The 23,117-nt window shown below is 39.0% G+C and overlaps 1 protein-coding gene across 2 annotated transcripts; it reads left to right on the forward strand.

Annotated features, from left to right (window-relative positions):
• Window positions 1–3,426: 3,426 nt before the first annotated feature.
• Window positions 3,427–22,570, forward strand: YBX1 (Y-box binding protein 1). Of its 2 annotated transcripts, XM_016139982.2 has the most exons (8): window positions 3,428–3,739; window positions 4,429–4,492; window positions 15,294–15,327; window positions 18,087–18,176; window positions 18,481–18,783; window positions 19,084–19,166; window positions 21,136–21,401; window positions 22,173–22,570. In XM_016139982.2, exons 1-7 carry the CDS (start codon window positions 3,574–3,576, stop codon window positions 21,368–21,370), a joined length of 975 nt encoding a protein of 324 aa, XP_015995468.2. In that variant the 5' UTR covers window positions 3,428–3,573; the 3' UTR covers window positions 21,371–21,401; window positions 22,173–22,570. The 2 variants fall into 2 exon arrangements, with proteins under 2 accessions (XP_036088614.1, XP_015995468.2); XM_036232721.1 differs by lacking the exon at window positions 18,087–18,176 and having other exon boundaries at window positions 3,427–3,739.
• Window positions 22,571–23,117: the final 547 nt, after the last annotated feature.

Below are 23,117 nucleotides of genomic sequence, written 5' to 3' on the forward strand. Positions count from 1 at the left end.
GGTAAACAGGATTCAGGGGACACAGTGAAAAACTGTGATCAAGTAACCAGACAGAATGGAATTATGAAGAGGTAGGAAGGATGAGCAGCTGAATCCTGAGCTGACATTCTTGTGATGGGCCATTCAGTTGAATTTAGTTATACTTGGCACCTGCATTCTATGCCAGTCTCTGTCCTCTTCACTGGAGCTGCAAAGATAAGATGTGGCCATGCTTGGACAGGAGATAGGCACAGTTTTGATACAATGTGGTGAATATTAGAATGTGAGCCCTTAGGGGACAGGAAAATTGGTTGCTTTTTTTTTTTTTTTTTAACTATGTCCCCAGCACCTAGAAGATTTAAGCATCCAGTACCTAGTAAGTGCTCAATAAACATTTGTTATGGGAATGGTAATGCTGTGTACAAGATGCTATGGGAGCGGGGTGGAGAGACTGGCAGTGAGAAGAAGAGTAAGTATTGACAGATTGGTTAGAATTAGCCTATTGGTTAGAATTAGCCGGGAGATAAGAGTGGGGAGGGCTTTCCAGGAAGAGAGAACTGTGTTCTTTGGCCAGAATGTTCAAGATGAGGAAGAAAGTGAAACTTATTTTGCAAAGGAAATTCTCCGAATGAACTGCCTTGCCTTTCACATCACTTAAAGATAGACACTGGAGTTGTCTGAACTGTGGTCACCATCCTGGGCAATGTGAGCTCTCAGGGTAGCATTGGGATTAGAAGAACTGTGAAGTAGAGAGCTCCCACCTCACAACAGAATTTTGACCTGAACAGGTCTCCCTCCAGTGCTTCAGTTACCATCCCTACAGTGGTAGAGAAGTGGCTACAAGGAAACTAGCAGAAAGTAGCTCATCTTTATGTCCCCTGAGCAGGAGAGCTTAATTGGATGAGTAAGTAATGATACTTTTAAGTAACATTTTAAAGACAAATGTTACAGAACTCATATTCTTGTTTGAGAAGCCATCCCTTCAAAGCAGTCACATGGGGAAGGTTGCTCACTTATTCTCAGAGGTGCTGCCGCCGTTGTCTTTGTAACTCCACTTTGGGTAAAATCTCTCAAGCCTATCAGGCACACTTTTAAATGTCCTCAGTGTTGGCAGAACTGCCTTTTTAGGAAACATTTTCTTTTTAGCAGTCATCTAGAGATGGAACAGATGAATAGCGGCTCTAGCTAGATTCCACCTACTTCTCTCCATACACATTGTTGCTGCAAGCCTTTTCACATGGTACAGCTGCCCAGATGACCTGCTGCTAGTACCACCTTCTCTGACCCATTTTCTACACCATCTCATTCATTTAACAAATTTATTAAGATAATTTGTCAGGTACTGTGCTAGATGCTCCAGGAAGTCATGGTTTGGCTGGAAAGATTTAATTAGTGCATTACAGTGTTAGGATAGGAGGGCCTTCTGACCTAGTAACATTTGAAGCAAGACCTACAGGATGAAGAGTTAAGCAAGCAAAGAAGAGAGAAAGGAAGTGTAACAAGTACAGGGAATAGTATGTGATAGTCCAAAGAAGGCAATGACTAAAAGGTCTGGAAGGTTGGACAAGGAATGTGAAAGATGAAAGGTAAGTTTAAAGAAGTCACAGAGTCCTGTAAACCACGTTAAGAAATTCGGACCTTCTTAAGGGTAGTGGTAGTCACTGAAAGATTTTAAATAAGTTATGTTCAAAAGAACATTCTGGATATTGTGGTCGGGAATATTAGAGCAAGAAAGAGGTAGACTGGCTAGGAGGCCATAGCAGTGCTCTAAGCTATGGTCAGCAAACTACAGTTAGCAGGCCATCTCTGTTTTTCAATGGCTCGTAGCTAAGAATAAGAATGGTTTTTAATGTTTCAACGGTTGAAAATTTCTAAAGAGTATGTGAAGTAAAACTTACATGAAATTCAAATTTTAGTGTCCATAAATAAAATTTTTTTGAAAAAACAAGTTTGCCTACTGCTCTAAGCAATAGATAATGGCCTACACTAGAGTGATGGCAGGAGGAATGAAGAGATTAGAGATTTTTAATACTGATTCAAGGAGGCCTTTAGGAAGTGGAATTGACAGGCCTGGATGATACTGATAGGATAAGGACTATTGCACTAGCCTAACTTTTCCCTACTTCCATTTTTGCCCCTCTTAAACCAGTTCTCCACTTAGCAACCATTAAAAAAATAAATTATGCCACTCCCTGGTTACAACTCTAAATTACCCTTCTCACTATTGCCCTTAGGATGAATTCCAAATAAACTATCCCTAATTTCACCCTGCCTACCTCTGTAACCCAATGTCTTCATTATAGTCTTATTGTTAATACTTGCATTCCATTCAAACCCTATATTGTCTAGCCTCCAGGCATTAGCATAAACTTCCAAGTGCCTGCAGTCAGCACTCCACCTTCATTCTCCAAAGGCTGTGTTTTTGCATCGCTGGGGTGTTGGCTTTTTAAATTTCTGACTTCATCCCTACACTGAATTTAAGGTAGAAACTGGCATACTAGTCTATCCCAAGCAGATAGTGGACGCTTAATAAACAACGAATGAAGAACTTCTACAGCATGTGGCAACCTCGATTATAAATCGTTTGTGAAACGTGGATAGTAATCCCTATTTCACGTGCCTGTTGTAAGAATAAAATGCAAGAAAGATGTCTAGCTTGCTCAATAAACGTTTTTGATATTAACTCTGATTTGTGGCCAATGCAAAAAGACGTGAATGCTTAATGAGACAGCCCTTACATGCCTGGTAAAATGGATCGTAAGGCAGATCCCCATGGAGCACGCCCCCGCCCTCCGCCCTAAATGTGCCGAGCAGTGGCAGCCTGAGAGCCTGCGTGGTCCCTCCAAGGTGACTGCTCCGCCAAAAACGGACGCTCTTTGAATGCATACGTGTAAGTCTGTTCCAGAAATCCTCTGCTGTGCCGCAAGTAACACGGCCATTGTAGAAAAGACGGCTCTATTGGCAGTAATGGTATGAGGTCACAAGGACCATACTTGGAGCAGGAAGGAAGGTAGGCCTTCTTTCCACAGGGGGCTAAGGTATCGGCGAGGCCCCTTCCAAGCCCCCGGATCAAGTAAGGCAATCCCAGCTCAGGCGTTTGGCCGTGCCTTTCCTACGACCAAGACACAAGCCTGGACGTATGGCCCGCCAGCCCAAGTACAGCCTCATGAAAGTCACGTTCACTCTTGCCCATCCTCTCGGGTACTCTATGGTTCTCGTGGCGACTACTCTAATTCTAGTTCCGGTCTCTATGGCGGCGGCGGAGGCAGGAACGGTTGTAGGTCGGCCGAATTAGCCGCCTAAGAGCCAATGAAAGTGGAGGAGTGATAAAACATTAGCCAATAGGCTTCAGGAATTAGGGTCAGGTGGCGAGATTGACCATGTTCCTGGCCAGTGAAAGATGTTTAGGGCGGGTCGATCGCAGGGCTTATCCCGCCCGTCCCGCCATTCTCGCTAGTTCGATCGGTAGCGGGAGCGGAGAGCGGACCCCAGAGAGCCCTGAGCAGCCCCACCGCCGCCGCCGGCCTAGTTACCATCACACCCCGGGAGGAGCCGTAGCTGCCGCAGCCGGCCCCAGTCACCATCACCGCAACCATGAGCAGCGAGGCCGAGACCCAGCAGCCGCCCGCCGCCCCCCCCGCCGCCCCCGCCCTCAGCGCTGCCGACACCAAGCCCGGCACTACGGGCAGCGGCGCAGGGAGCGGCGGCCCGGGCGGCCTCACATCGGCGGCGCCTGCCGGCGGGGACAAGAAGGTCATCGGTGAGGGCCGGACGGGGACGGGCGTGGGGCCATATGATAGCCTAGCGGCGGAACCGTTACCCGAAGCGGGGCGAGCCGGCGGGCGCGCGGCTGGCGGGGACCCACTCGGTGGCGCGCGGCTGCCCCTCCCCCAGGCCCGCGCCCTCGCGGACGCCGGCCTGTCTGGCCCGCGTGCCCGGCAGGCGCGCGCGCGCCGTCTCCCGCGCCCCTGTGGACCCCGCGCTGCCGCGCGCCCCTCCCCCGGGCCGTCCGCGCGCCGTCGACCGCATGTGCGAAGGGGTCCCTCCCCTCCCTGCGGGCCGCGTGCGCCGGGGTCCGCACGCTGTTGTTCCGTTCTCCACCCGCTCCCTTCCGCGTGTACCCAGAGGGCGCGGCGCGTCGCCTACGCAGGCCGGGCGGCTTCCCCTTCCCTCACGTGCTCGCCGCCCCGCATCCGCGCCCGCTGTCTCCGCGCGCAACCAGCTTGGGCCTGCGCCCCTGGCTGCAGCGGCCTAGAACTCACCCACGTGGACCGCGGAGGCGCAGTGGGGGCCGGAGCACGGCTGGGCAGTGGGGCGAGCGGGCTCTGAAGAGAAAGGCTGTCAGGTGGTCGCGGGCAGCCGCCGGGAAGCGCGCAAGGACCGGATGCTGAAGCTTGGCGGTTTTAAAAAAGGATGCCTGGTAATCGTGGGTTTTTTTTCCCCTTTCAGCAACGAAGGTTTTGGGAACAGTAAAATGGTTCAATGTAAGAAACGGATATGGTTTCATCAACAGGTGAGTTCACTGTCATACCTCTTGCACGCTCTGCTCCAAGCTGCAGACGTGGGATTGTTTAAGCATGCTTAGGTTGCTCCGTCTGGTATGTTTGTGGGATTTGTTTGTTTTCCTTGGAAGGGATTAATTGGTCTCGAGATTGTCCTCGTTTTGCATCTAAATATTAAGCTAACTTAAAAGGCTTGTAATCGTACAAAGCAATTTAAAAGGCAACGGAGAGAGTGAGAAGTCTAACAGGGCAAACTGAGGAAATTAAGATCTAGTATAATGCTGTTAAGACTCGGACCCCCACGTTTTTATTCTCATTTTATATGTTACTGAAACTGGTATTTGAAAGTGTGACCCACCGGTTGGTATGTAGGTTATTTACATTCTATTGATAGTTATTGTTAATCTTTGGAGGTAACATGATTTAACAATGCAAATATGAGATCTGGTCATCCTGGTGACTGAGGCTATTTTGCCTTTGTTTGATGTTTCAACATCTGCTATCTCGAATGCCTCAGATAAATTTCATATTAGGATTGCTTTGACAACAGAGTTTTTATTCGCTCATAGAGTAACATCTAGAACAAAATGGCCCTTTCCTTTCCTTAATTTTTATTTCTTCTACTTCCTCGTCCCCAAATCATGACCTATTATTTTTTTTTTTTTTTAACTAAAGATTTAGTTGTAGTTGATAGAGTGGCTTTAGTCCATGTTAACATTGTTCTTAGTATTTGAAGGCAAAGCTACAAACTACATCTTTAGGATTAATGCTTTGAACTGTTTGTAACAATATGGTAAGGTGCAGTTTACTCATAGTAATCTTCGTGGTCTCCCTTGTGAGCCGGGCATCATTTTCAAGATGGCTGCCAAGGCTAGTGCAGTTATGTGGGTGTAAAGCAGTGTATGCTGATAGTAGTTATTGGCTTTACAGGTATGATATAGTCATCTCAGCATTTTCTTTTTTACATCACTACTTTACAAGGTATTAACAACTAGATCTTTAAAAGAACACATAGCAAAAAGTAATACATAATGTTTGCAAAATGGATACTACAGGAAACCAAATGGGCAATATCAGGCTGAAAGAGACAATTGGCTGATGTTGAGAGAGGGAGCAAAAGAGATTGTAAGCATATAAATGGTCTGTTTTCCACGTTTGCAGTTGTGAAGAAACATTTTGTTCCAGAATCTTTAGGAATTTTCTATTTGTTCTTACACTGTCTGCCTTCCTGACAGGCTACGGTTTTCATCAGTTTTTTGATAATGGGTTACTAGTGAGGAAAGAAGTGAATGCTTTGGTGCTTAGATTTGATTTACCGCATTTTGGTTCATCTCTGAATTTGTTAGCATTTCAGTTAGTATTGCTATCTTACTGGCCTAACCATTAAACCCCAGTGGCTCTTTAATTTAAGTGCACTTACCTTGGAAGAGTGTTAAAAATGCAGACTCCTAAGCTTTCCTTTGGAAGCTTGGATTCACTGGGTCTGGGGTACAAGACACATTGCTTTTAACCTTGACTCTGTAATCATAGGCTATCACTAGTGTGCACAGCTGAAAGGACTGTAATTTGAAGTCTTTTCAGTGTTTAGATTGTAGTTTGTGTGTGCTTTAAAAATTGTAGTATGTGCTTTTATGCTGTATTTTGTTAAATGGTCATAGGTTATGATATTTTTGAGATGAACAATTGATATCCAAGATGAAAGAATAGTTCTTTACATATTTAAATTTTCATCTTATGAGATGCCATTACTTAATATCTCTGTTCTGACTTGCAATCAACTCAATTGGTTATCCTCCAGAGCAAGTTAAATGTAAATTGGCTTTTGATGATCCTTTGTTTGTACTGTCCAAGCCTCAACTATTTTGCCTGATTAACTGGTTCAAATGTGGTTTATATTTCTAAACTGGTTATTTCAATGAATCTGAGACTTTTGCTTAAGACACTGTAAAATCTGACTGCAATTAAGAGTCCAGGAGAGGTTTGCCTTGATTAAGGGAAAATGTAACTCTTAAAGAACTATAGTTCTGGAAGCTAACAGAGCTAGAGACACCTGGGGTGCAGGGAGAATGTCACATAGTTGTGCTGTTTCTCTGTGAAGGAGAAGATGCAGTGTTTGAGATGATTGCCATGACTTTAATTTTAATCTTAAAGTTCTATGATTGTATGCCTTAGGTTCTTAGGATTTTTATAGTTAAAAAGTTTCATGTAAATTTTTTGCCTTTAAAGGAATGAGTTTTCATGGTAAACATTTCGATCTGAATTTATTGTATGATAGTCATTGGTATAGCTTTGTGAGAATTTTTTTTTTTAAGGTTTTTTTCCCCCCTGGTGATTCTATTGTATAAAAGATGCTAAATAAGAAGAGCTTAGAGCTTTCGAAATGGCAAAAATTTTTGGCTTTGTTAGGCTATGTAATCTAGGAATTCTGAGAACTTCATTGTTAATTCTTTATGTGCTGAGTCTGCAAAAATTAATTGGATTATGTGACAAGGGGTTTGTTGATGCCTCCAAATTATTTTTTATTTTATTATGAAAAACTTAAAACTGTCGAAGGTGTCATTAGAAGGATGCCACAGGGGTCAGTGGTTTCAGGGTTTGAGTCTGCTATTTTAAGCTAGAAACCTGATTTTGTCTTTTGCTTCCTGCTGTTATGGATATACCCATGCTCCCCAAACTCAAGATTGGCGTAAATCAGTAACAATTTATTTTTTAATGGTACATGTGTCTTTATAATGACCAGATAGGAATTCTTTTCTGTTCTCTAGAGTACTTAAAATGCTAAATTAATCATTCAAAGGTTTTGGAGTGGGCAAGGAATTTAGAGCAAAGAGAATTGAATAAAGCAGTGGTCACAAACTGGTGACCTAGTGCTAAATCTTTCCTCGGATGTTCTGTTTGGACAATACAGTGTCTTAAAAGAACAGGAATTAATTATTGACAGTTAAAATTCAGGAGATAACACCAAAACTATCTAGATTATTTTTTAAAATCTGAATTTTAGTATTAGGGCCTGTAGTCTCATGTAAATCAAAATTCATCTGGTTGTGAATATTATCACCTTTAAATAGAGCATATATTCTGTATTTACCACAGATTGTCAGGCTTAGCTATCTCCTCTTAATTTCCCCTCCTGCCTGACCTCTGTATGCATTTGAGTTTATTATCCATGATCTAGGAAGGTGTATAATAAACCTAGCCAGAGAACAACTTAGCTATCCCTCTTTTAGTGGCTGTCAGGTTTAGTCTCCCTTGGCGGGGGTGGGGAGGAACATGTCCCTTTTGGGGATTCCATGTATATATAACTGATGAGGGTGACTTCTTAATCCACAATGATAATAAATAGAAGTAGGTCATGTGTATCAAGTACTTATATTGGGTACTGTTGTAAATGCTTTAAATGATCCAATCTGTGTAATCCTTAAACCTTTAAGGTATAGGTACCATTCTAGGGCACAGAAAGATTGAGTAAACTTGCTCTAGGAAGAGACTAGCTAGTAAGTGCAGAGCTGGGATTTGAATTTGATTTTCTGACTCGAGTTTATGTTCACTAACTGCTGCTTTACTGACTATGAAAATAGACCCTAGTCATCTTCAGTTTGGTCCTTGTCCATGTAGTTACAGATAATTTCTTAGGGGTGGCTATTCTTAGCTACTGGAAAAGACTCCTTTCTTAAATGATCTGTGTGAGTACTAGTTCCTCAGATTTGAAAACCTTTCTACTTTTCACTGCCTGTTTCACGAAGTTAGGGATTGCTATAATAGATTCTGATTAGCGTACAGATTGGCTTTACAAAGTAAAGAACTTGCTTAATAGCTAATATTGGGAAGCAATTAAGGAATAAAGGATTTTAAAAGTTTGTGAACCTGTGGAAAGGTGATTGCCAAGTCTTTTGGGCTGTTAAAAGTCAAATTGATATTAACTTGATCACATAGTAAAATCTTTCTAAACCATGGAAGGCATGGGCAGCAGTACATAACTGACTAAATGCTGTGACACTAGGGAAGACTTAAAGAAAGTCATTCAGTGTTCACCAGGTTACTGATATTTAAAATCTAGAATGGAGAACTAGCTTATTCACCTTCTGTTTTCCTAGTAGTGGGACTGTACTCCACTGCTAAGTTTCCTACCCTCCAGTCTCAGCCCTTGAAAGAATCTAGCTCACCTAATACTGGCAGAATAGTAGAAAATAATGTGGGAAATTCGACCGTGTCTGCTAGGTGTGGGGAGTGTTTAATAGAGCACAAATATAATGATAAATGGCTTTGTGATCTCGTAGCCATCTGCGGGACTTAGAAATTTGTGTCAAGATACTTTGTGTTTTGGAGCCTATATAGATAATAAACCCTGGAGTTTGATTTTTATAACCAAAGGATTATAAATTAATTTATGGAATTGGGCAAAATTAAGCTGTTAAAATGGCTTGGTTCTCTAACCTCGAACAAGATAATAACATGGGAGCATTTGGTTATGGCTAGATAAATGTGTGAATGATAGGTCTCATTTAAGGCAGTGCTATGGATTGGTAACAAAAAATGTTATCTGAAATTTTGGAATATTTTAAGATTCTTTAATCTGGATAGATTTAGTAATATAGGAGTTTAGTACTGGCTACATGTTTTTACCTTAGGTGCGCTACATTAGGAACTATTAAAGAGACTTCTGTTTTCTTTCAATCCCAGCAAGATTTCTTTTTCCTTTAGCATTCTCCTAACTTAATTTAAAATGGTATCCTTTTTTCTTCCTTAGTCTCTTGCCATCTGTGTGCTTCATTTTTTCTTGAAGTCAGTACTGTTGTTTGCTCAATGATAATACTATTCTACTAGATAGATGAGAAAACCTGCCAACTGTGTCCTTTCATTAAAAATTTTAGTAGTAAATAATGCCCTTATTAACAAAAAAGTGGAGTAGAAGAATACAACAAAGAGTACACTTGACTGCAGGAAAATGGAGTGATCGATGTACAATATATTGACTGACACTGTTGGAATATTGTAGACCTTTGCTGTCCAGTACAGTAGCCATAAATGTGAAATCTGCACCAGATTATGAAGACTTTGTATAAAAAGAAAAATGTAAAATATTTTCAATTTTTTTACATTGACTATATGTGTTGAACTGACAAAATTAATTTTTCCAGTTTTTACTTTTTGTTATGGCTACTAGAAAACAAACTTAGATATTTGGCTTGTATTTTATTTCTATTGGACAGCAGTTCTAGAAACTGGACTGCAAGTAAAGTAATTATTTCAAGTGGCAGCAATATGGAGAGGCTTATGTTTTGTTATAGCATGGGCTTCACTAGGTTTTTAAAAGATGATAATTAGCAAACATTTAATAGGTGGATAGTCTCCGCTTTACAAACCAAGGCATCTTGTCCAAGATCATGTAGTTAGGAATAGAATAGCTAATATTCCAACTTTGGCTTCTGTTAAGGAGTTTTCAGTCATTGTGCTGTATAGCCCATTTGCCCCTTCCTCCTTGCTCTGATTAGTATGGTTTATCATACCATATGCAGAAAACATTTGGTAATTCACTGCTGTATTGGATTGAATGATGGTGGTCTTCCAGATTGAAACCCTTAAGGATGATCCGTGTTTTCTTTTTATTTCTGGTGCTTAGCAAAGTGCTTGGCTGGCTAGCTAGCACAAGCAAATACTCAACTTTATTAAAGGAATGAAGGAAGCCTTTGGACTTTTGGTCCTTCATTATTGGCCCAGTAACCTGTGGCAAAAGAACTAGCAAGATGGGATAAGAGGAAAGAATAATATTTAGAAAAGTAAAAAGTGGCACTAATTACATTTTATTTTGAAAAGCAAGTATGCCTCTTAGTTTTCCAGATATACCACGAAAGGTAAGGTACAGTACTGGGGATGCCTGCATTCCCTTCTATTACATTAATAATAGCTAAAGGTTAAAACATGCTTCTTGATGAGCCACTTCAATCATCTTATTTTAATTGCTGCTTTTCTCTCTCCAGAAATATCTCTAGTGGCCATGGTGTGTATTTTTTCCAGTATTGCTATAGATCAGGGGTCAACAAACTACCACCACTCATTGTTTTTGTATGGTTTGTGAGCTAACAATGGTTTTTACATTTTTAAGGGTGTGTGCATAGCAGAGCCCTGTTCTAATTACATGGAATAACTTAGTGTGCTGCAGATAAGGATGTACAGATGCTTGTTAGTTGTCCTCTCCAACAAATTGGAGAAACCGTATGCTTTAATCTACCTTTAAAGCTAAAATGTAAAGGTTTCCAAACTCGTCCTTTTTCCGTTCTCAACATAGTAAAGACAAGAGCTTGTGGAATCACAAGCAAATAAACACATACTTCATTTTCCTCATTTTAGGGATTAATAATAGCACCTGCCTCAGAGATTGTAAGGATCAAGTAACATATTTTAAGCACTTGGCACTGTATCTTAAACTTAAATCCTCAGTAATGTTATGTGTCTGGTTTAGTTTTTCCCATTTTGCAGGTGAAGAAAAAAGATCCATTGAGGAAAGCGCAGCTTTCTAAGGTTATGCAGGTGTAAATAGAATGAGGACTAAAAATTGGGTTTTCTGTTAGTAGTGCCTTGAATTTCTGGATAGTCATTTAATAAGTTGCAGCTAGGTTGATTTAATTCATCCAAACCATAGTATTCTATTTTGGCTAAAGCTGTATTTGTTGCTATCAAATTTCTTCCTAAAATCTAGATACACTTTGGCCATGGTACAGTAATATCTCTCCCCCCTCTTTCCCCATCTGCAATGGGTATGTTCCAGCACGCACACACACAGTGGATGACTAAAACTGCAGATAGTACCAAAGTCTACATATACTGGTTTTTGCTCTTCATGCACTATCACTTAAAGGAGGCACTTTATGGCTTTTCTTTATCATATTTTAGTTGCCAGGATCACTGTTGTATTTTGGGGCCATTACTAAGTAGAATGAAGTGTTACGTGAACACAGGCACTGCAGTAGCAAAACTGTCAATCTGGTAACCAGGATGGCTTTTAATTGACTAATAGGCAGTGTATCTGCTGCATAACAACTTTTCAGTTTCCGATGGACTGCACATGTAACAGTGGTCCCATAAGATTTTAATGGAACCAGAAAATTCCTATTGCCTAGTGTTGCTGCGGCTGTCACATTTTCTTAACGCAAAGGTTGCAAATATCAAAAGGACTGGTTGGGATGGCAAACAATTAATCCTAACTAGGTGTGGATGAGAATGACACGGAGGAGCTCCTCGATGTGGTTCCGGAGGAGCTGTTGGCCTAGGAGAGCATAGCAGAAGAAGCAAGAGAAAATACAAGAGGAAAAGAAAGAAAAAAAAACCCTAGGACAAGAAATTGACAGTGAAGCATTTAGCAGAAGCTTTTGCAGACTTCAACAGGTTCCTTTAAAAGTTTGAAAATAGGGGCTCCTTTGTTCCCCCAACACCAAAAGGTTTTCACTAATAGAGAAAAATGTTAATGATGCAAGCTGCTTACCAGCAAATCTATGATAAAAGAAGAAACAACCCACAGGCATATTTCTGAAAAGAATTACACCTTCTCAGGAAGAACCTCAGGCAGCTTCTTCAGGAGATATTCTAGAAGGCATTGTTATCATAGGAGATGACAACTCTCGTGAGTTATTTCTCCTGAAGAATTTCTTTCTAGTGAGACAAGAAGTGGATGTGTAAGACAGTAGTGTTGATCCTGACCCTCTGTAGGCATAAGTTAGTATATGCATGTTTATGTCTTGGTTTTTAGGAAAGTTTAAAAAATAAAACTAAAAATTTGTAAAACAAAACTTATAGAATATGGATATAAAGAAAATATTTTTGTACAGCTATACTGTTTGTGTTTTAAGCTGTTATAAATCAAATTTTAAGCATTTATTGCAGTAAAGTAAGGTTATAGTAAGCTATGGTTAATTATTGAAGAAAATGTTAAATAAGTTTAGTGTAGCCTAAGTGTACAGTATTTTTAAATTCTAAGTAGTAGACAATAATGTCCTAGGACTTTACATTCAGTCACTCCTTTTTCACTGACCCACTGAGAGCAACTTCCAGTCCTGTGAGCTACATTCATAAGTGCCCTATACAGGATGTACCTTTTATTAACTCTTAATACTGTATTTTTACTGTATATTTTTTGTATTTAAGTACACAGAGACTTACCATTGTGTTTACAATTAATTGCCTACAGTATTCAGTATGGTAACATGCTGTACAGGTTTGTAGCCTAGATTTGTGAAAGTGTACTCTACAATGTTTGCACAATGACAAAATCAGCTGATGATGCATTTCTCAGAACATATCCCTATTAAGCAGCACGTGACTGTACAGTGTAAATGCTATATAGTTATACTCTGTTGTCTAGGTAATAATGACAAGAAAAATATCTTAGACACGTTCATTATAGAGGCATCCATTGTAGGCATAACTACAGAGTACATATCAACAGCGATATAACAATTTTTTCCTGAATATTTTTTTATCCTGGGTTAGTTAAATTCGTGAATATGGAAGCTGCAAATGGCAGAGGGCCAGCTGTATCTACCTACTGACAAAACAGCTCCCGAAGCTGTCTTCCAGGGAGATAACATTATCTTGTGTGTGCTGCCTACCTTGTACTATTTTTTAAGAAGGTTGTCCTGACTGAATAAGTAGTTTTGATAAATTTCTTAATATTTTTACATACCTGAAATAAAGTTCATAGATAGCTATTAACTTTTGTTGCAGTGCATGTATTTGATATGTATCTATTTGCTACCTTCATTGGAAGACATGATGAATAGTCAATGCCACCACAAATACGGATTGATAAAAAGTGTGCTGTATTGGCTACTCAGACTAGCAGCATTATCATTAGCAATAAAAAAAAATCCACCACTGAAGTTGTATTTTTAGTAAATTTAATAAGTATATTAAAGCAGTATAAAATGCTAGATTCAAAACTCAGTAGTAAATATATTCGAAAGTCAAATAGGATGCCAAATAATTCTTTACCTAGTTAATTCAGCAGTCCATCACCCCATTAATGCAAATAATGCCTCCTGTCTTTGGAACAACTTCAAATGCCTTTTGGTGGCCAGTACTGACCATATTGAGAATCTCTATTCTAGACTTTGCCCACCTTTCCTGTTTTTCTCTACTCATTTTCTAAAATTTTACTAATTTTTTGTCTGTCCCCTCAGAGCTTTAGGGCTTGAAATTTAATCATGTTGGAGATGAACACTAATTAATGCTAGCTATAGAGCTGTTTATGTGATGCCTGTAGATTTGACAGATGGACATTATAGCCAGCCATTAATTCTCTAGGTATTCCTAATACTCAACTAGCTTGTAAGGTCAGTTTTCAATCACATGTATTGAGCAGCTTTTATAATATCCCTGGGTTTGTGTGTGGGTTTTTAAGATTTTAAATTGTCCGGTTCCCATAAATTAACTATATTCATCTTAGAATAGTCCAAGCTATATGGATGTTTTGGTGCATGTATTACTACACGGATCAGCAAAGAGCCAACAGTCAGTCAGTCAAGTCTAGTTCATTGTAACCTTTGTTCATTTTGTCATTAAACACTAGAACTACTATTGAGCCCTTTCTCACTCTGGTTTATTAACAGAATGAAGAGGGTAGGGAAAGTCAGTAAAGGTCTGAAAGTCTGTTTTTCCTCCAGTGGTTTTTGTGCATGGTTTCATCACCTTAACCCCAGCCTCCAAGCTAAAAACTCAGACCTCAGACCATTATTCCCTTTCCCTCCCTTCTGACATCCATTTATCCACACAGTTTACCTAAAGACAGTTAACAAGTACACTATGTCAAACACAGTCCTGGTCTGGACTTCTGGAGTAGCTTTTGTAACTAACTGGGCACCTCGGCTTCAAACTTTTCATAACAGCAGCCATTAGGTTTCAATACCCAATAAATCTATCATGTCACATTCTTCTACTTAAAAGCTTTTGCTAGGTCCTCTGCCTATAATGATGATATAGCCTCTATTCTATATCCTCCCACACAGTTTAATTGCTTATGTTCCAGCCAGTTTGAACTCAGCTTGTATTGAATGTACTGGTCACTGGTTTTACCATGTCAAGATCCCTCTACCCAAAACGTATTTCTCATTTTCCAATAAACTCCTTTCTGAGAAGTAGGACAAATGTTGCCTCCTATAACAACTACTTTTAAAGTCTGAAGCAAATGTTTCATCTGTATTTATCAACAGTGAGACTAATTATTGATGTACAGTGGTGTCTTATATTAAGCAAAAGTGGGTTGTGTGTGCTACTAAAAACAGTCATCCATCTTCGCCTGCTTATTTTTCAAGTGTGAAGCTTGCCATGTGAATGATGGTATTGGTGGTGTCCACGTTTGTACTTCATTATGTGTATAAGTTGGAAAGAAGGAAGCTATTAATTAATGGAAGGAAATTATTTGTGGACTCCTATTTAATAAGTTAGTAACCAAGCTCTAGAGGTAAGAATGGGGTGTGCTGGAACGTTAGTAAGCTTAATAGGATAAGGAGTGAGAGAATATGTTGTTAATTGCTTCTACCTTCTTAATGTCTTAGGTCACTTCGCTTTCTTAAACATTTTATCCTTCTACAGGTTATGAGGTTAACAGCTCTTGGCATCTGCTTAGTCTTTAAAGCAGAAATCATAGGCTTATTAGGTTGTTTTTTTAATTTCCTAATGGCTGGTAGGCAGCCAGAAAGTCTAATAGGGAAAATGGAGGAGGGGTTACATAAAAGGACCCAGCATATTATTAATCTTTGGCAACATGAAATGTATTCCATTCATTTTCTAATTTATTCAACTTGGTTCTCTGTCTTGCAGGAATGACACCAAGGAAGATGTATTTGTACACCAGGTGAGTGCTCGTGTGGATATTTATACTTCTGGCTCAGGCTTTTAAGAAGAATAGGGTAGATATCTTCTCAACTCTTGTTCCTTACAAAAAGATTATTAAGTCTTTCCACCAAGCAGTATATTTAATTCCTATAGGAAGAGTGGTAGCACCGTTAAATGTATACATTGAAATATTGTATTGGCAGTTCACTTAGGATAGGTGTTTTCAAATTGATATTTTATTAATTGTTGTAGCCTTTTAAAATGTTGAATGAAGTCATTACACTAAATTTTTGAACCCAATTTTAGATAAGCAAAACCCCTCCATTAGCCTGAACTTGATAGCCTAAACTAATAACGTTGCTATAAACATATAGAAACTTCAAGATGTTTTGAAATGCTGTTAAGGTGTACCTCTATGGTAAGAACGGATCACAGTAATAATGAGGGAAATAAGACAAAGCTACAATACATTATATGTTTTTACTTTTGAAGAATTTTGGCTGGCTTGAAAAAATCTAAAAATTGTCACTAGTTTAAGAGAAAAGGCAGTGTGGCAAAGTTGGTAATTGCTCAAATAATTTTTAGATTGACTTAAGTGTTTTGAGAAGAGAAAACTAATATAGGGTAGGTTCTCCATGCCGAATATTATCCTCAAGTACCATTTAAGGAAACTTGAAAATGCTTCAGCACTATTAAAAATGTTTGTTAAAGTAAGCCACTGCCAAATGAACATTAATATCTCAGTATCCCATACATTATATCTTAGACTCCACCGGATTTAATTATCCTCATGGCTGTGCAGTGGGTGGGGGGGGGGGGGTATATGTGTACTTAGGTGTTCCATGGTTTTGTTCACTTTTGTTCGTTTTTTTTTTCCTCACTAAGATTGTTCAAATATTGTCAGTTTGTATTGAAATCATTCTTAAGAACTTTTTAACCACCTTTTTCTACTGTAATCCAAACATCAAAAGACGACAGTCAAATTCCACACTTAAAACACCTTTTTCAGGCTGTTGTGAGCTTAGATGGCAGCATACTTCTTAAGAAGGGCTGTCTCAAGTGGATGCTTTGTAGCTTTCTTGAAATGTCCTATACAGCAGCAGTCTCCAACCTTTTCCGCACGAAGGACCAGTGCTCCTGTGAGAATCTAAATGCCTGATGATCTGAGGTGGAGCTGAGATGGTGATGCTAGTACTGGTCCGCGGCTTAAGGGTTGGGGACCCCTGCTTACAGCATTCACTGGCAATCAAGGGAGAAGTCAGATAAATTTCTAGTACATCCAAAACCCTATCAGATGATTTCAGGGTCAGATATAAGTATGGAAACATTTAAATTCTGAACAAATATAGGTCTGCTCAGACAAAATGTTATTTTAAAACAAATGTTTGTTTTATAAATTTGAATACCAACTCTTATTACCTGTTCCCTTCCTGTCCATGTGTTCAAAGGAATATGTCTACTTAGGTACGAGGCAGCAAGGCTTGTCAGTGTTGCTGCCTGTTAGCAACACTTTAGGGTTTGGGGAAAGAAGGGAGGGCATGAATGCTGACTAAAATAAGAGTTTTGGGATTATAATTATCCATACTTCTGCTATCCCCTGTGACTGCAGGTAATTTATGGAGTTGGCTATATATGAAAGGTATGAAAACTTTGTGACAGTTTAGATGACAGATGAGATCAATTATTTGGCTGAATATGTATCACCCACTTCTCCTGACCTACAGGGTGTCACCAATATACTTTCGTCTTTATTCTGGAAGTAGTTTGAACCTGTATTGTTTCTTGTGGATTTTGGCTTCTCAGGTCTTAGTGGTGTATTAAGGAGACTGCAGTTCTGGGCAACTTAGTTTAATTTAATTGGCTTCAGATTGTTGGTTGTCCTGCCTCCTTTGGAATTGAAATGCGTGAGTGATCCTGTAATGGATACCGCTGCAATTCGTAGAATGAATCTGGGATTTAGAGTCCCAAGACCTAGATTTAGAAAAATCCATAGTCTGCCATTCATTATCTATGTGACCTTGGGCTAGTCACCTAACTTTTTAAAGCCTGTTTAAAAATAATAATACCTCACATCATCTATCATAGTGAGATCGAATAGGTAATGTGTGAAAGAACTTTGTAGAAGCATTACAAATGTCAGGTATTCTTCCCTTTTTACTTTTTCATAGCAGTCTGAAGAACAAGTAAATGTGAGACTCATTGTATTGTGAAAGGTAGTAACTATCCCATAGTCAGATAATATAAAAAGTGGCATAGTTAATAACATATGAATTACATTTCCATTGACGTATTTTCACAGGTTGGAAGGGATTTTGTTTGACATTTGTAATTGAGCTTGATATGGTAACACAAGGACAAAGATGGTTTTGTCAACTTTGAAGCATGTAAAGCTAAACTCGCCTGTCATCTAAACTGGCCCTGTGTGGGGCTAGCTTCTATTAAGTGCAGTCTTTAGGGGATAGATGGATATCCTCACTTGTTTCAAAGCCATATGAATAATGCTTTTGCTAAAAGCATTTAAAATATATAGTGTCTTGAGTGTCAAATTACTTCAGTTTGTAAAATAGTAAAATGCTGGGGCCTTGTAAGATTGGAGTATTTTGGTTGAGATTGGGGGTAGCATTGGTCCCTGTCTAAATTTATTGATGGTTTGGTCTTATTTAAAGCTAATTTTAAGTGTTATAGCCAAGCTACAATAATATTGACTCTGGTACGTTTTAAATGAAAAAGCACATTATTCTCCCCTGTTAATCTATTTTTGGAATGTGATATTACTAGACTGCCATAAAGAAGAATAACCCCAGGAAGTACCTTCGCAGTGTAGGAGATGGAGAGACTGTGGAGTTTGATGTTGTTGAAGGAGAAAAGGTGAGGATGCTTTTTGTGTAAAGGTTTGACTTTAGTATGGAAATATTTTGGAGATCTCATCCATTAGGATGGTGACTTTAATGTGGATGGATGGGTCAGGTGTAACCACATGAACACAGGTGCATCAAGTCTAATGTTGCTGGCTGCAGTTAGAGGGCAATCTCTTCGGAACAGTGAGGAACTAATATTTAATTATTTCTATGCACCCCTGGCCACATAGACCCTTTCTTACTTGCTTTGTGTAAATTTTGTTAAGTGTCTTTAATTCCATCATCACTGTCAATATATATGATGGCTTTTGTAGGGTGCGGAGGCAGCAAATGTTACAGGCCCTGGTGGAGTTCCAGTGCAAGGCAGTAAATATGCAGCAGACCGTAACCATTATAGACGCTATCCACGTCGCAGGGGTCCTCCACGCAATTACCAGCAGAATTACCAGAATAGTGAGAGTGGGGAAAAAAATGAGGGATCGGAGAGTGCTCCCGAAGGCCAGGCCCAACAGCGCCGGCCCTACCGCAGGCGACGGTTCCCACCTTACTACATGCGGAGACCCTATGGGCGTCGACCACAGTATTCCAACCCTCCTGTACAGGGAGAAGTGATGGAGGTAAGTTTCATGAAAAAGCAAAAGGATCAACAACAGCATATGGTAACTTTTAATAGGATTGCATTTTAAGCATTTTCTTGTGTCTTCCCCTATATTTGAGCTATTAATCGTAATGGGAAGCGCTTTTTAATTCTTAATAACAACCAAAAGGATTAATAATTAATTCATAATATAATCACAGTACTAGATGATTTTTTTTTTTTTTTTTTAACTCCTGTAATCAGACTTTGGATTTGTCTGGTTGAGTTTTTGCTCTGTTACCGATCAATCTAGTTGGCTTGATTTCAATTGTCTTTTCAGGGTGCTGACAACCAGGGTGCAGGAGAACAAGGTAGACCAGTGAGACAGAATATGTATCGGGGTTACAGACCACGATTCCGCAGGTATGGTTTGTATTTAAAATTTTCCTAAGTTTATTTTAGGACTCGGCATGATGCTGAGTTCTCCTGCAGTCTTTTAATCACTTTTCTGTTAACACTTAACATTTTCTTTCATCAGATGCCTAAGAGGTGAACCCAAAGTCATTTATCTTTGAGAATGTGTTCTTCCCATCTTTTTTTGCTAGCACTGATTAAAACCAGCTTGCCTAAATGAGGTTTGCTTTATAAAAGGTTTTGTTTTTTTCCTCTGACTAAAGTATAGAATTTCAAATTTTCTGTCCTTAAATAGGTAAGAACATAGTTTAAATTGCATTATATTATATCTTTAAGACATGCTTCTTTGGGAGGGAAAGGATAAAGGTAAGCATTACCTTGTAAGCATTAGGCGTATCTGAACTATACCAAATTATAAATGAAGGATTGATAATTTTACCTGTAGAGATGGCATAACTTTCTAGTAATCATTTCTCAATTTAGGTATGTAAATTTTCTGTCAGCTTTGGGACAAAGATAGTAAAATTAAAAGAAATAGAGGAAATCATATTGAACAGTGATCACAAATTTAAAGTGAGTTCACCAACATGGTTGTGTTTTCCAGCCATTTTGAGCAGCAGGCTCAGATTAGGGAGAGATTGGCTTTGTCCAGCATTTATCCCAATGAAGACACTAGGGTTAAGGTTGGTTATAATGGTTTAATGGTGGGCTTTGTATTGGGTAAAGAGAAAAAAGTTTAAGGGAGAGTTAGGGGCAGAATAGGTGGTAGGATCACTAGATTATAGGTCCTAGTGAAACAAGGAATAAAGTAGGAAAATTGGAAAGCGTAGATTGAGGGTTTAGAGGTGGAAAATGGAATATAGAAATCTAAATGGGAATTAGAACCCATGATGACCAATAGGTATAAAAGGCATGATATTAATTTTAAGTGTGTGACTCAGCGGTTTTTAGTATATTCACCAAGTTATGTAACCATTATTACAATCTTAATTCTAGACATTTTTTGTCACCCCAGCCCCCACAAATAAAAAGCCCTTAACTGTCACACTCCGTTCTCTTCTACCAACCCTTGGCTACCTCTAATCTACTTTCTGTTTCTGGATTTGCGTATTATAGACATTTCATAAAAATAGAATTATATGAGGCTTTTTGTGTCTGACTTCTTTAGCCTATTTTTAAGGTTCATCCATGTAGCATGTATCAGCCAGTACTTGATTCTTTTTTATGACCAAATAACACTCCATTGTATGGATACCACATTTTGTTTCTTCATTAATCAGTTGATGGATTTTAGGGTTTAAACTTTTGTTATTTGTGAGTATTATTCTCTTGGATATATAACTAGGAGTGTGATTGCTAGGTATATAGAAACTCTTAACATTTTGAAGAATTGCCAAGCTGTTTTCCAAAGCTGCTGCCATACCATGTTATAGTCAAATTGGTAGCGTATGAGGGTTCTAATTTCTCTACATTCTCACCAACATTGGTTATTTTTCAACCTTTTGACTATGGCCAGCCTAGTGGGTATGAAGTGGTATCTCTTGCACTCCCTAATGACTGCATTCTTCCATTTATATGAAAGTTTTGATTTCTTGCCTTTTTAGCACATATTCTTAAGTAAAGTTTAGTAGCACTTGTTCCCAAACCTGGTTACCCATTTTAAAATGTCATAAAGTAATGTCAAGTGTTGTTGGTGCTGTGCCACTTTTAGTCATTTCATGGTTAATTTTGTAATAGGTTATGCTGTTCATAAGAGATTGCTAGTCCAAGAACCAGTCTTAAATGTGCATCTTCCAGCTTATACTTCAAGTTCTTGTACAAAGTCACCACTCTGGTTTGTGAAATATAAGTCATTTGCTCTTTGTTTTGGTTAGATTACCTGCAGACCACTTGATAAACAGGCCAGATATGTGTTAACACTGGTTGGTGGGTGAAGGAGAGATTTTGTGATTACAGGTTTGCACAATGTTTATTCCAGGGGCCCTCCTCGCCAAAGACAGCCTAGAGAGGATGGCAATGAAGAAGATAAGGAAAATCAAGGAGATGAGACCCAAGGTCAGCAGCCACCTCAACGTCGGTACCGCCGTAACTTCAATTACCGACGCAGACGCCCAGAAAACCCTAAACCACAAGATGGCAAAGAGACAAAAGCAGCCGATCCACCAGCTGAGAATTCGTCCGCTCCCGAGGCTGAGCAGGGCGGGGCTGAGTAAATGCCGGCTTACCATCTCTACCATCATCCGGGTAAGTTAGCCTAAAGCCTCTGGCCTCCGAGCAGTCATGGGTAGTGTTCATTAATGCAAGAGAAAAGAAAAAAAAAAAAAAAAAAACCCAGTTCATCAGGTCAGGTAAGCCATTTTTACTTAGAATGTCTTCCACCAAAATTAATGTTAAAATTACCTAAATATTTCCATTTGGGTAATGGCATGTATCAGAGCATAGTTGGCCACTCAGCCACCTCAGTGCTGACACCTGGAAGCCTATCTTCACGTTGTATCTTGAATAGTAGAGCTTTTTGTGAACTTTCTTGAACGTGTTCAGTGATTATACCAATAAGCTGAGGAAAGTCTTGCTAACCTTATTCAAAGAAGTGAGATAGCTACTAGAATTAATAACCTAGATAATGATGATGACTAATATAGTCTCTTTGAGGAAAGTGGCAACTTCGACATCATATAATCAATTCCAAAATTAAGGAATTCCTTTTTTTACTTGATACTGAGAGGCATGTAATTGTCTCTATTTGGCCTTGGAATTAGCATTTTTAGCCAGTGATGTTTTGGGGTTTTTCCCTCTATCCTATTTTCTGGGTGACAAAAAGTCATTCATAACATACAAGTAACCATTCTTATCACAGCAATGTCACCTCTATTGTAAATCACTGTCTTAGGATAAACCAATATGAGAGGTTCGTTAATGCCTTCCCTACTTAGCTAATGGGATCTGGAACAGTTTGGTATCCTAAAAGAGCTTCATAGTGAATTGTACAAGATAATCTTTATCTTTCTTTTACAGTTTAGTCATCCAACAAGAAGAAATGAATATGAAATTCCAGCAATAAGAAATGAACAAAAGATTGGAGCTAAAGACCTTAAGTGCTTGCTTTTTGCCTGTTGACCAGATAACTCGAACTATCTGCATTATCTATGCAGCATGGGGTTTTTATTATTTTTACCTAAAGATGTCTCTTTTTGGTAATGACAAACGTGTTTTTTAAAAAAAAAAAAAAAACGCCTGGTTTTTCTCAATACACCTTTAAAGGTTTTTAAATTGTTTCATATCTGGTCAAGTCGAGATTTTTAAGAACTTCATTTTTAATTTGTAATAAAAGTTTACAACTTGATTTTTTCAAAAAAGTCAACAAACTGCAAGCACCTGTTAATAAAGGTCTTAAATAATTGTCTTTGTGTAAATTCCTGTCTTGTTTTGTTTTATAAGTCCTTAGCTTAAACCTATTAGAAAATAGATAATGCCCACTGGTAATTACTTGAAATTTTCTTAAAATGTTTAATCGCTTATTAGAGTGATATAACTGTGGGTGCATACGAAAAATTAGAAAATATTTACTATGATAATTTGGCCTTTTTGTAAGTTCTTTTTATTGGGAGGCAGTGGTAAAGGAATGAAAGCCTGGTCTAACAGAGACCAAATGGATTCTAATCTTTGGAAGCCACTTATTTCTAACCTTGTGAGAGTTATTTCAGCATGCCAATTGAAGACACCCACTTTAGCATTGTCTGATGTCTGCCACAGAGCCTGGTGTACTCGGTACAGGCTCAGCCCCTTTCTGTGGTCAGAAGAGATGGTAACAACAAATAATATAATGCTTATGAGAAGGCCACTAATGAATGTGGAGGTCAGTGAAATTAATTGTGTGGTCTCAGTTCCCTTATAACCTAAGCCTATTCTGGCTATATTTTTATAATGTCTTATTAGATATTCTTCGACTTAATTTATGGA

Source organism: Rousettus aegyptiacus, unplaced genomic scaffold (genome assembly GCF_014176215.1).
Source record: "Rousettus aegyptiacus isolate mRouAeg1 unplaced genomic scaffold, mRouAeg1.p scaffold_m13_p_1, whole genome shotgun sequence".
Lineage (NCBI taxonomy): Eukaryota > Metazoa > Chordata > Mammalia > Chiroptera > Pteropodidae > Rousettus > Rousettus aegyptiacus.